Source organism: Nicotiana tomentosiformis, chromosome 8 (assembly GCF_000390325.3).
Source record: "Nicotiana tomentosiformis chromosome 8, ASM39032v3, whole genome shotgun sequence".
NCBI classification, from domain to species: domain Eukaryota; kingdom Viridiplantae; phylum Streptophyta; class Magnoliopsida; order Solanales; family Solanaceae; genus Nicotiana; species Nicotiana tomentosiformis.
Window position 1 is genome coordinate 141,818,573 of NC_090819.1, and position 12,301 is coordinate 141,830,873.

A 12,301-nucleotide genomic window follows, 5' to 3' on the forward strand; every position below is an offset into this window, starting at 1 on the left:
AATGAACTAGTTTGAGACAATATTTAACATGTTATAATATAAACCAGCTATGCTTTCTAGTGTGTGTCTAGAGCGGGGGAGGCCCAACGGTGTTTGGGGCCTAAAGTCAAATTTCAATGAGGGACCCTAAGTTTTTCGGTATTAAAAAACTCATTTAGTACAATTTTATTTAACGTTTATTTTTCTAGATTTTTGAGATGTAAAATTATTAATAATTTATTTATAATCGATTTCTTGACTAGGATTATATATGTTTCCACTTTCTAGGATTATTATTCAATTCTTTTAGGATTTTCTGATTTTCTAAAAAAATTGTGACCCACCATTTTCTTCTTCTTCTTCTTCTTCTTCTTGGATTCCATTGTCGTCTAACTCAACTATATTAGTGATTTGTTCATCTACCACAAAAATTTTCCTAATTTTTTATTTAAAATTTTTATTGTTCGCTAAAAATTTATCAAGCGCTCCTTTTTTGGATTGTATTAAAGTTCCAATTCTTCCATTTTTGGCATTTTTAATACGCGGATTCATATTTTCTTGTTGACATATTAAAATTCATAATAAATAAATAAAAAGATGATACATATACTTACAAACAAAAGATATCAAAATATAACAAATTCTAGATGCAAAGTAATAAGAAAAGTACGGAACAATTGAACCTGGTTTAACAAACAGTTATAGATAACTTGATATTACTTTTGTTGCTTCAATATTTTTGGTGCAATGCTGGGAAAGCTTGACAGAAAAGGGTTACAATTGCCTTTTGCTATCTTACTTGACGGAATGTTTTATGAGATAGTGGACTTGTAAAGAAAGACAAAGTAATCAAAGTAATATGGGTCTCATGATAATGCTGATAGTGTATAAAGGAGTCAAGAAACATATTCACACCTAAAATTTAGGGCTGAATCCCAAAAGTAACTATTCATATTACCAAATTATCTTTTATTTTCTTTTTCATGAAAAATGTATTTTTTTATATATTAGATATTTTTTTTTAAAAATTATCATATGCAGCTATTTAATATTTAAATTTTTTGGGCCCCCATAGATATAGGGCCTCAAGCGGTTACTTGAGTTGCCTTACCATCGGGCCGCCCCTGATCGAGAGAGAGAGAGGGGGTGCGGGGGTGCGGAGGGGAATATTGGTAAATGTTACATGTTCCATGCATGAGAAACGAAGCCTGGTTGTAGAAAATTCAAAATTCATCAACTTTTTCATCCAAGAAGCTATTTTATTTACATGCCACAGACCCCAAATGATCCACACTACTAACTACAGCATTATTCACATAATCTTTTAAAGTCTCTATCACTCTGTACCACATATTGTTTTAACAAAGAATTAGGAAAAAAAATTCCACCAAAACAATTCAATAAGAAAGGGAATGACTTTAGACATACAATGTTTTGTGCTCATTTTCCCCATAAGAATACTCAAAGTACTATGCAGCTGAGAGCAACTCCAACCTTGTCTCCAAAATGGGAAAAATTCACTCCAACCTTCCCTCATTTTTGTCCCCAAAATGGGGAGTGAATAGTGTCTCTCCAAATTTGGGGACACACTATTCATCTCCCCATTTACTATTTTCTATTAAAATATTATTATTTTTAGTATTTAATCTTTTAATTTATCTTTTTTATATATACTTAATTATATTTATATAATATATTTACCTAATTAATTTTTCATCTTAACTTTGACGTATAATTTTAAAAAATTAAATATCGTGCATTTATTCTTTTTTATGTAAAATTGGTAGTTAATTTTATTATGAGTTATAATTGTATGAAAAAGATATAACCATCACAAAAAATGAAAGATGCAAATATAAAATATTTGATGTTGCTAAAATCGAAATACATTAAAATTGAAACTGCATTAAAATTGGAAATACATTAAAACTGAAAATACATTAAATTAGAATACATTAAAATTAGAAATAAATTAAAATTGAAAATACATTAAAATTGAAACTATGTTAAATAACATAATAATTTAGTAGCGAGACATGTCGTTTTCAGGTACACCAAAATTATTATAATTGCTTACAAATTATATTATTTAAAATTTTATGGAATTGTTTTAATGGAAATTATAAATTAATGAAAATAAAAGATGGAATTTGTTTAATGGAAATTAAAAAATAAAATTGAAATGAAAGATAATAATATAATATAGAAGAGAAAGAAGAATATAAAAAAAATTCTCTTTGGAGGGGAAATGGGGGAATGGTTGGAGTAAGTTGTTGGGGACCAAAATGAGGGTAAAGGTTGGAGATGCCCTGAGTACAACTGCTTCCTTAAATTCTTCAAGTCCTAATCGCCAAAAAATAAAGAGTTTAAGTTTTATACATTGACGTTATACGAGATCACCTAAAATTGACCTACAATAATAGGTAATTCTTCATATAGACTAATATAAGTAACCTAGATCCACAATACAATGAGAACTTACTATAATCAGTAAAATTGCACAGATAATGTAAAATTTATGTATTGTCAGCGTGTATATAAGAGATGTCAAAATTCATATTTTATCGAATGAAAGCATAGAAATAGCAATGGAGAAATTAAAGCCTCTACCTTTAAACTATCAGAGAAATGCAAACTATGCTGCATGATAATTTCATCATAGTTGGAACCTTCTTGAGGACCATTTGCTGTTGAAAATAATGGAAACTCATTTCCCATTGTTAGATGAAAAAACTGAAACTTTTTTCAAACCTGCCACCAATGAAATTACCAATGTTAGTACTACTAATATTTTTCACTTTTCAGGAGTAAACGTGTAACTTTTTACTCAATAAAAATAAGGACACAAAAAACATGTGATAGCTTTAAATATATCTTGATTCTTGACAATAACACAAAAAGAACAGGGTATACCCTTGAACTTATCTGTGTAAACTGCAATATAAAGGATAGAAGATTTTTTGACCTTTAAATATATCCAAAATGTATTATGTTTAATACAAGCAAGATCCATTGTACAAATAAGTACAATACTTCAAGAAAATTTCTTATATCGATCCATATATGGTTTAATTTGTTATTGATGTTAAAATACCATTTTTGATATAACAATCTAATATTGTCAACAAGAATGAAAAAGTGACACATCAACATCCTCTCAAGTTAATTTTTGTTTTTTTTATAATTACAATCTTAAATTTACGAGTCCTTAGTAAAGATGCATCATTGCAGGCGAGATACGCTAAAAAAGTACTCACTCGTAAGCGATTGATATCAGAATTTCTCGCTATTCATGTATGATAAGTCTCATCCGTATAAGAATTAGGAGAAATTTGTGTAATAATAACAAAGGGTGCGTCAACATGTTGGCATCCGATCCAACCTAGTAGTAAGTAACCCGCCAAAAGCAACCAAAACATTCCTAGATGAATTTAGCCAAAAACACTCCTTCCATTTAAGATAGGGTATAAAGTGTTTAAACCCATAAACGACTAAATGCAGATACGGGTCATCAGAGCACCCGTTTTGATAATTCGGATTCAGATAGAAAAACTCCATCTTCTAGTTCTCCCTTGTGTAGCTCCTCGTACACTCCAAGAACAAATTTACAGAGCTAACAAATCTCCAAATTTTTGTTCAGTAAAATGCTTCTCAACAGCTAAATGAGTCTTAGTTCAGTAAGAATGTCTTTTTCTACAGCTAACAATTGTATATCAGCAAGTTTCACTCATCCAAACCCCAACATTCAACTGCAGAGTTCATTCATAATCAAATTCCCACATCAAAAAAGTTTCAAAAATTCCACTTTTCATAGGAATTTCAGAAGAAGATCACATTTTTATCATTGCCCATGTGCAATTCTTGGAAAATGGAAGTCCAAGAATGAGGGGGAAGGAAGCAATAATGAGGATTTTGTGACTAGGGTTTTGAAAGAAAACCCTAGCCAAGTGGAACCCAAATACAAAATTGGGAATAAACTTTATACCCTCAAGGAAAAAGAGGATTTGGGTAAGAAGGGTTTGAATGGTGGCATTATGGAGATACTAAAAAGGTTGAATTTTAAAGGATTAGTGAAGAATGGAAGTGACGAGGGTAGTTTAGTAAATTCAGAGAATGTGTATTTGAAGGACATTTTGAGGAAGTATAAGGGGAAGTTATATGTCCCTGAGCAAATTTTTGGTGCTAATTTATCTGAAGAAGAGGAGTTCGAAAACAATGTTGAGGATTTGCCTAAGATGAAGTTGGAGGATTTTCAAAAGTACATGAAATTTGATAAGATAAAGCTGTTGACTTTTAAAGAAGATACTGGAGCTTCTTTGGGATTTGGATTTAGAGATTTTGTTGTTGAGTTGAAGGATATACCAGGAGAAAAGAGCTTGCAGAGAACTAAATGGTTAGTGTAATAAACTGGTTAATTTCTTTTACTTTGTATCGTAGATTTTTATTTTTGTGTGTTGGTCATTCTCTAGTGTTACTGATATCAATCAGGGCAATGAAGCTGGATCAAAATCAAGCTCAGGGTTTACTAGAGGAGTACACGGGGCCAAGATATGAAGTCGAGAAGCAAATGATGGTAATTTACTTATTTCGGCATTTTTTAAGAATGCATAGTGACTACAGCTTCAAGCTTCATTGTCTGGTGGAAAGAGAATTTAAAAGAACTTAAACATACAGCTTAAGCAGACAGTCATTGTTATTTGATTGGCATGCCTCTTTGCAACAACGTAGAGGTTTCTGTCGTCGTCAACCAAATACATAATTGTTGTTGTAGATGAAAACTTAATTATTGTTTCACATTATGTCTTGATTCACTGGAGTTACCATCTCCTGACAGGAAATTCCTGTGAAAGTTTTATGGAATTTGCCTTTACTTTCTTCGATTAAATGTTTACTAAATTTAGATTATCTGTTTTGTGCAAGTGGCTTATGGGTCTATACTCAAGCTTATATACATTGTTGTGCCATTTACTTGCAAAAAAAAAATGCCTTGTTGTGCAGAGTTCTAAGAAACACATTAAGCAATATTTGAATTCGACAAAAAGACATGTAAGCAGACAAGTAGAAGCTGCGATGAGAAAATAACAATATAATTGAAGTATAAGTGTATTTAAAACTCAAATACAGATGTAGCTATTGACTAGGTCTATAGGAAAGATCCTCTCCACCTTCACAAGGTTAGGAGTAGGGGTGTTCATGATTCGGTTTGGGTCGGTTTTTCCCGAAAAAGAAACCAAACCAAGTAAGTCGGTTTTTTAAATATTGGAACCAAACCAAACCAATTAAGTCGGTTTTTTATCGATTCGGTTTGATTTGGTTTTTGTTGGTTTTTCGATTTTGTCGGTTATTCATCGGTTTTTTTCTTAAATATGAAACATACACTACCAAACGCATATTCCGACGACTATATTTTCAACGTAACACTATCAAATCAATTGCTCTTTGAGAAATCTATCATTTACCAAGATATATTGATGATAATTGAATCAAATAGTGATGAATAATTAAAGTAGTCAATTAAAAATCGAATAAATTCTTGTACTTAGCAAAAGAAAACTACCAATCAAACTAGAATGTAAAGGCAAAGAATTAGATTATTATAATAGCAAAAACCTAGACTAAAATATAAATGACTAGTATGTACCATAAAAGGTTAGAAACTTTATATAAAAAAAATACATATATATAGGTGTAATAATAAATTTAAATAGCTACTTTTATAGTCGGTTTGGTTCGATTTTTTTCGGTTATTTTTTGATTAAAACCAAAACCAAACCATATTTGATCGGTTTTTAAAATTCAAAACCAAAACCAAACCAAACCTAAAAAGTATCAGTTTGGTTTGGTTTTCAGTTTGGTTCGGTTTTTTATGAACACCCCTAGTTAGGGGTATGGTTTGCGTACACATTACCTCCCCTGACCCCACTTGTAGGATTACATTGTGTATGTTATTGTTGTTGTTATAGACAAAAGCATATTGGCTGCTAATATTTGTTACTGCACATTGTGGTTAATATTGATAGTTTTGAGGATTATATTTATCTTTAACTCTTAGCCGTTGTGGGTAGAATAAATTCATTATATATTTAAGTAACTCTTTGGACCCATATGGCAGAGACCGTATAATGCACTTGAAAACTTGTAGGATTAGGGGAAGATGCTAAAATTTGAAGAAATCACGACTTTTAGTTTTAAAAAAAGTGAGCAACAAATGAGTGTAACTTAGACAGTTGATTCATTTACGTGCAGTCCATTTGGATGAGCTTCTTTTCTTTTTCTTTTGCAATAGGATATAGTTGGGGTGAGATTTTTTGCGGAAGTGATAGCAGCATCTAAACGCCAAGTGACAACCTATATACAAAATAGTCTTTGAATTTAATTATATGATGCTTGGAAAGACCTTATAAAAAATTACATATATATGATGCTTGGAAAGAGGAACACAATTGCAGTATAGCAAATCCCCCATTTCTTTAAGATCATATTTCCAAAATTGTCAGACAAATCAACATCTTTTTTTGTTGGTGACTGTCTATATCACAAGGGAAAATAGTAACTAAAATATCTGAAAAAATTCTTAAATCCCTTAGCATAAGGGTGTTTCATCTCTTCTTTTTTTTCCTTAAGATTGACCTTATAGTAGCTTGCAGGAGTAGGTGCTTTTAATCCAATCTATTGACAAGACCGTAGAACCTAAGTTTGGTAGGATAAAGATGTGTCTTACCCGAGAACATGGTGGAAACTCTTTGACTTTTCAAGAACGTTGGAAAAACCTTTCTTTCTTTCTTTCTTTCTTTCTTTCTTTCTCCTTTGCCTCTTACAGAGTTATCCTATTGCAGTCTTGGGTGGGAAAATTACCAGAGTATCCTAATCCAGCTGCATCGAAGATATCAAGCAGAGTAGTGGTAGAACTTGGAATGCTGACTGCTGTAATGATTGCTGCTGCGGTGATTGTGGGTACATTCCTGGCTTCGGCTGTGTTTGCTGTGACAAGCTTTGTCTTTGCTGTGGCCGTGTATGTCATGTGGCCTGTGGCCAAACCATTTCTTAAGCTGTTCTTTGGTCTCATCTTTGGTATCTTAGAAAGAGTTTGGGATAAGGTTGTTGATGCTTTTACTGATGGAGGAATTTTCTCAAAGTTGTATGAAGTGTACACTTTTGGTGGTGTCTCTGCCAGTATTGAGATGTTGAAACCAATCATGCTTGTTTTTTTGACTATGGTTCTTCTTGTCCGGTTCACTCTTTCACGAAGACCTAAGAACTTCAGAAAGTGGGTGAGTAATACTCCCTATCCTAGAATTAGCAGTTCATTAATACTTGCTTCTTGCAAAATTAAAGATGTTATGTGCTTCATTCAGGATATATGGCAAGGCATAGAATTCTCTCAGTCTAAGCCACAAGCACGTGTTGATGTGAGTTTCCAATTTCTAACTCGCTCTGATCACGGACACTCACAACTTCTCTTTGTAGATTATGACCAATATTGTGTCTCTAAGTAAGAAGTTTCTGTTCAGGGTTCAACTGGAGTCACATTTAGTGATGTAGCTGGGATTGAGGAAGCAGTTGAAGAACTTCAAGAGGTAACATCGTTTTACACCGCGGATAATGCTTCCTTGTTCTATTATTCTTTTCCGTTCAGCCAGTCTTTAGATTAAAATGCTTCTAATTCCTGCCAATTTGTGCTGGCTAGTTGGTAAGATACTTGAAGAATCCTGAACTATTTGATAAAATGGGGATCAAGCCTCCCCATGGAGTACTTCTGGAGGGACCTCCCGGATGTGGCAAGGTTCGTTGTTCCAATTCAAAACTTAGACGGATATTCAGAAACAAAGAGTCTTTACTAAAATCCTATATGATGCTTTTCGCAGACCCTGGTTGCCAAAGCAATAGCAGGTGAAGCTGGTGTTCCATTTTATCAAATGGCTGGTTCTGAATTTGTGGAAGTTCTAGTTGGTGTTGGTTCTGCTCGTATTAGAGATTTGTTCAAGAGAGCCAAGGTGAGCATAATACGTAGTCAATGAACCATGTGATTTTCCCTTTTTATGTTTTGAAGAAAGCCCTGATTCTTGTCACAGGTGAATAGACCGTCAGTTATCTTCATCGACGAAATCGATGCACTCGCAACAAGGTATGGTTGTTTGTCTAAATGAATAATGGTGCATGTGTGTAGCTTTTACTGATTTTGCATATTATAAACCATGGTATGCTCATCCCATGGATATTCTGGAGCTGAGCATCTGGGTGTTTCTCCTATCGTAGCCCCTTTTTAGCTAGTGGTAGAACTATTAAAATTGGACTTTTGAACCTGAATATATTAATTTCATGTTATGGACAATGCTAATCTGTTCTGTGGCTGTCTAGATATTCTTTATTGTTTTGAAGAGATAGTCATTGTTGTTCTTAAAAGACCTGTATACATGTGCAGCGGTTATAGTTTCTGAAAATAGTATTCTAATAAACAGGCGTCAAGGAATATTTAGTGAATCAACTGACCACCTCTATAATGCGGCAACTCAAGAAAGGGAAACTACTCTGAACCAGTTATTGATCGAACTTGATGGATTTGATACTGGTAAAGGCGTTATATTCTTGGGAGCCACAAATCGAAGGGATTTATTAGATCCCGCTCTTCTTCGTCCTGGTAGATTTGATCGCAAGGTTTGTATCTCCTATTGAATTAGATTCTTTATGGTCTCAGCTCCTCATGTCTTGAATCACTCTATATGTGGTTCTCTGTGTGTGCACTTATATTGGTTGTGGGGAGGCAGACAACTTTTTCCATATTTATAGAAAGCTTCTATTCATAATTTCTCGACTTCCTTTATAGATGTTTCCATATGCTGGATAAGGAGTATGCTAAAAACTAATCAAACCAAAAAAAGAAGAAGATTGAAGTGTTATGATGCCATATCAAACTGGAATACAGAATGTGATTATTTTCTTCTATGTGATGCCTAGCGTACTGCAAATTTCCTTACAAAATCCTTGGAGGGGGCCACCTTGTTTGGGCTTTTGAATCCTAATAGTCGTTTAAGGGCGAAATATTGTTTGACTTGCAAAGTAGGAATCATTCTTCGTTTCAGGCAACTTGTCAAATGCTGTTATTATGTTGGACATCAATTATACTCTGTAGATTCTATAAGGGATAAGCACCCTGAACAAAATATTAGCATCACAAGTTACAACAGCTTATAAGAGATTATGAGTCAGTTAAAAAGCGTCCATTTTCTTTACACTCTCTATTTGGTCTTTATTCCTCACTTCTTTATTTTACATATCTTTCTTTCAGATAAGAATTCGGCCTCCCAATGCAAAAGGAAGATTGGACATTTTGAAAGTACATGCACGCAAAGTTAAATTATCAGATACTGTTGATTTGGCTAGTTATGCCCAAAATTTACCTGGTATTCAACTTTTATTCCTTTTAGTTCGTAAGAGATCATCTTCAAGCCATAGTCTTTCTTAAATGGTGGTCTTGCATTTCAGGATGGTCAGGTGCAAAGCTAGCTCAGCTTCTCCAGGAGGCTGCTCTGGTAGCAGTCAGGAGAGGGCATAATTCAATTCTTCATTCAGATATGGATGATGCAGTTGACCGACTTACGGTAGGACCTAAGCGGGTTGGGGTTGAGTTGGGTCATCAGGGACAGTGTCGTCGAGCTGTTACTGAAGTGGGGACTGCATTGACTTCTCACCTTTTAAGGCATTATGAGAATGCAAACGTTGAGCGCTGTGACAGAATATCTATCAATCCACGTGGCCAGGTTTGGTTTATTCTCTAGTTGCTCCGTCATTGAATATCAACTTTTTTTCACCTTGCCTTTTCTTGTATTATACCTTTTCTCTTTCTTGTTCCTGACACTGTAACCAAAATGATATTTCATGTATATCTTGCCTGCATTCTATATTAGCTCATTGAGTTCTATATTCCTAGGATACGGCTTTGTTAGAATCCTGTATCGATTTAAGTGCATGGACTGTAATGGATAATCCTCACCACTTGAGCTAGTTTTTGGGGGTAGACTTAGGTCCATGGTTATCGTCTTAACATGGTATTAGAGCCAGTCCTTCCTCTAATTTTGGCCTTACCAGTGTTGGGCTACCCATATTTTATATCACACTCCAGATGTCCAGTCCTGGGCGTGTTGGAGGGTGTTAGATCACACATCGGTTAAGTGTATGGTTTGTAGTTCAGTCTCTTTATATGGTCTAAGTCTCCTTCTATGGTCTTGGATGATGCTCACTGCTTGGGTTAGCTTTTGTGATTGAGTAAAACCCGAGGTCCATTTTGTTAACAAACTTGAATTTGTATTGAGTGTCTCGTGTACATTTTTACTAGAGAATTCATCTAAAAAATGTTCGTTCTTTCCTCTGATAACTGAAATTTAGAAGTGATGCAATGCAGACCCTGTCCCAAGTTGTGTTCAACCGTCTTGATGATGAGTCGTACATGTTTGAGCGGCTACCACAGTTGCTTCACCGCCTTCAGGTACTAATTTTGAAGTTATTATGCTGATTCGTGCTTGCTCTTTATTCCAATATGCAAAACTGATGGTTGCCTTATGCACATCTTCGGAAAGGTATTTCTTGGAGGGAGAGCTGCTGAAGAAGTCATTTACGGACGTGATACTTCAAGAGCATCTGTAAACTACCTTGCTGATGCGTCTTGGCTTGCTCGTAAGATAATCACAATGTACGCTTTTCATTAGTTGTAATTATATTTGTATTGCAGTATTTGCTAGAGCTGTGACTTTCGTCCTTTTAACAGATGGAATATGGAAAATCCAATGGCCATACACGGAGAACCTCCCCCCTGGAGAAAGAAAGTGAGGTTTGTGGGCCCACGGCTTGACTTTGAAGGATCGCTATATGATGATTATGACTTAATTGAGCCTCCTACCAACTTTGATTTGGATGATGATGTTGCTAAGAAGACAGAAGAGCTCATACGTGATATGTACGGGAAGACCGTCTCTCTGCTTAGGCATCACGATGCTGCTTTGCTCAAAACAGTGAAGGTACTTCTTGACATGTCGAACGAGTATCTCTGTAGGTCCATCATTGAAGTTTGCAGACCTTTAAAAAAAAAACTTCCAAGTCAAAAGAAATTAAATAAAAACTTTATGTTTAAAAATGCTTCTTATAGAAAAAGGCGCCACCAAGTGTATTGATTAAAAGTTACTTAGGTCCAAATTATTTTGTATAGTTTAGTTAAACAAGGTGCTGAGATAATTGATTCATGTGCATGTTTATCCTATAGGTTCTTCTGAATCACAAAGAGATCAATGGAGATGAAATCGACTTAATCCTGAGCCACTATCCGCAAAATACACCCACAAGTCTACTGCTGGAGGAGAGAGATCCGGGGAGTCTTCCATTTTTGAACGAAAAGCAAGAACAGCATAATAACGTTGAGTACAGTCTGTTGAATTCATGAAAAAGAACGGATTCACTTAATCCAGTGCAAGGAAGAGCTTTCTACACTAGTTGAAGCTAGTTTTTGCTTCATTTTTGAGGTGCATTTAGAACAAGAAGTATCAGAGTTGAGAATATTCAGAAGAAAAGCAAATAGTGAGAAATGCTTAGAAATGCAGTTTTGTTTGCTGTATGTATCCCCATAGCAATAGAAAGTTAGTCAAAATTGTTGATTTGGTTTATAACTTTTTTTCTTCTGTGATTCTTGTACTCATTGCTTGTTCTTACTGCTGAAGAGGCAGAATAAGTACATAAAATAGTAAGATTGTAACTTGAAATTTTGGTAAATTATGAAGTAGGCGTTTGAACATACATCTCACCTATGGTTTTTTGAAGATTTTTGCATATCAGCGTCATCCAATTAATTGCTGCATGTCGAATCCAGTGCTAAAAAGTTATGGTAATTAGTTTTGTTTGTGGTAAAGCAATTCATACATTTACTAAAGAGTTCATTAATATACTTGGAATTTGAAGTTCGTGACCATTGAAAAAAATTCCTTTTGGATGGTTCAGAAAAGGAGTACGTTACTGCTCAATTATCTTAACTATTCCTATACTTCTTTCGATCCACTTTATTTGATTTTTTTTAGCTATTTTCACGCATATTAAAGAATTACCTTTTAACATTACTTAATAATGAAATTGATCATATTAACCTTAATTTGTGCATTGAAAATATAACACTCATAGACTCTTTACTCTAAAGGCAATTTTGAAAAAAAAGAAGTTAATTATTTCTTGATATTTAAAAAAATCAAATATTATGGACCATAAAAAAAATCAATTAAAGTGAGCCGGAAGGAGTAACACTCAACGAGATTTCTTAAACTTTCGATGACCATATATTATTTTA

The 12,301-nt window shown here is 34.1% G+C and overlaps 1 protein-coding gene across 1 annotated transcript; it reads left to right on the forward strand.

Moving 5' to 3' along the window:
* Window positions 1-3,501: 3,501 nt before the first annotated feature.
* LOC104089636 (probable inactive ATP-dependent zinc metalloprotease FTSHI 1, chloroplastic) lies at window positions 3,502-11,758 on the forward strand. The gene is made up of 15 exons (XM_009594583.4): window positions 3,502-4,372; window positions 4,468-4,552; window positions 6,816-7,250; window positions 7,335-7,388; window positions 7,491-7,556; window positions 7,667-7,762; window positions 7,845-7,973; window positions 8,052-8,104; window positions 8,439-8,634; window positions 9,266-9,380; window positions 9,463-9,737; window positions 10,379-10,462; window positions 10,554-10,666; window positions 10,742-10,991; window positions 11,234-11,758. The coding sequence occupies exons 1-15, from the start codon at window positions 3,642-3,644 to the stop codon at window positions 11,408-11,410; spliced, it is 2,859 nt and encodes a 952-aa protein (XP_009592878.1). The 5' UTR covers window positions 3,502-3,641; the 3' UTR covers window positions 11,411-11,758.
* Window positions 11,759-12,301: the final 543 nt, after the last annotated feature.

Excerpts from the sequence above, each read along its gene's own strand:
- LOC104089636 (XM_009594583.4), top strand. The coding sequence starts at position 3,642 with ATGAGTCTTAGTTCAGTAAGAATGTCTTTTTCTACAGCTAACAATTGT. Across the intron at positions 7,763-7,844 it reads GACCTCCCGGATGTGGCAAG|ACCCTGGTTGCCAAAGCAAT; the intron begins GTTCGTTGTTCC and ends TGCTTTTCGCAG. Across the intron at positions 10,463-10,553 it reads AGTTGCTTCACCGCCTTCAG|GTATTTCTTGGAGGGAGAGC; the intron begins GTACTAATTTTG and ends ATCTTCGGAAAG.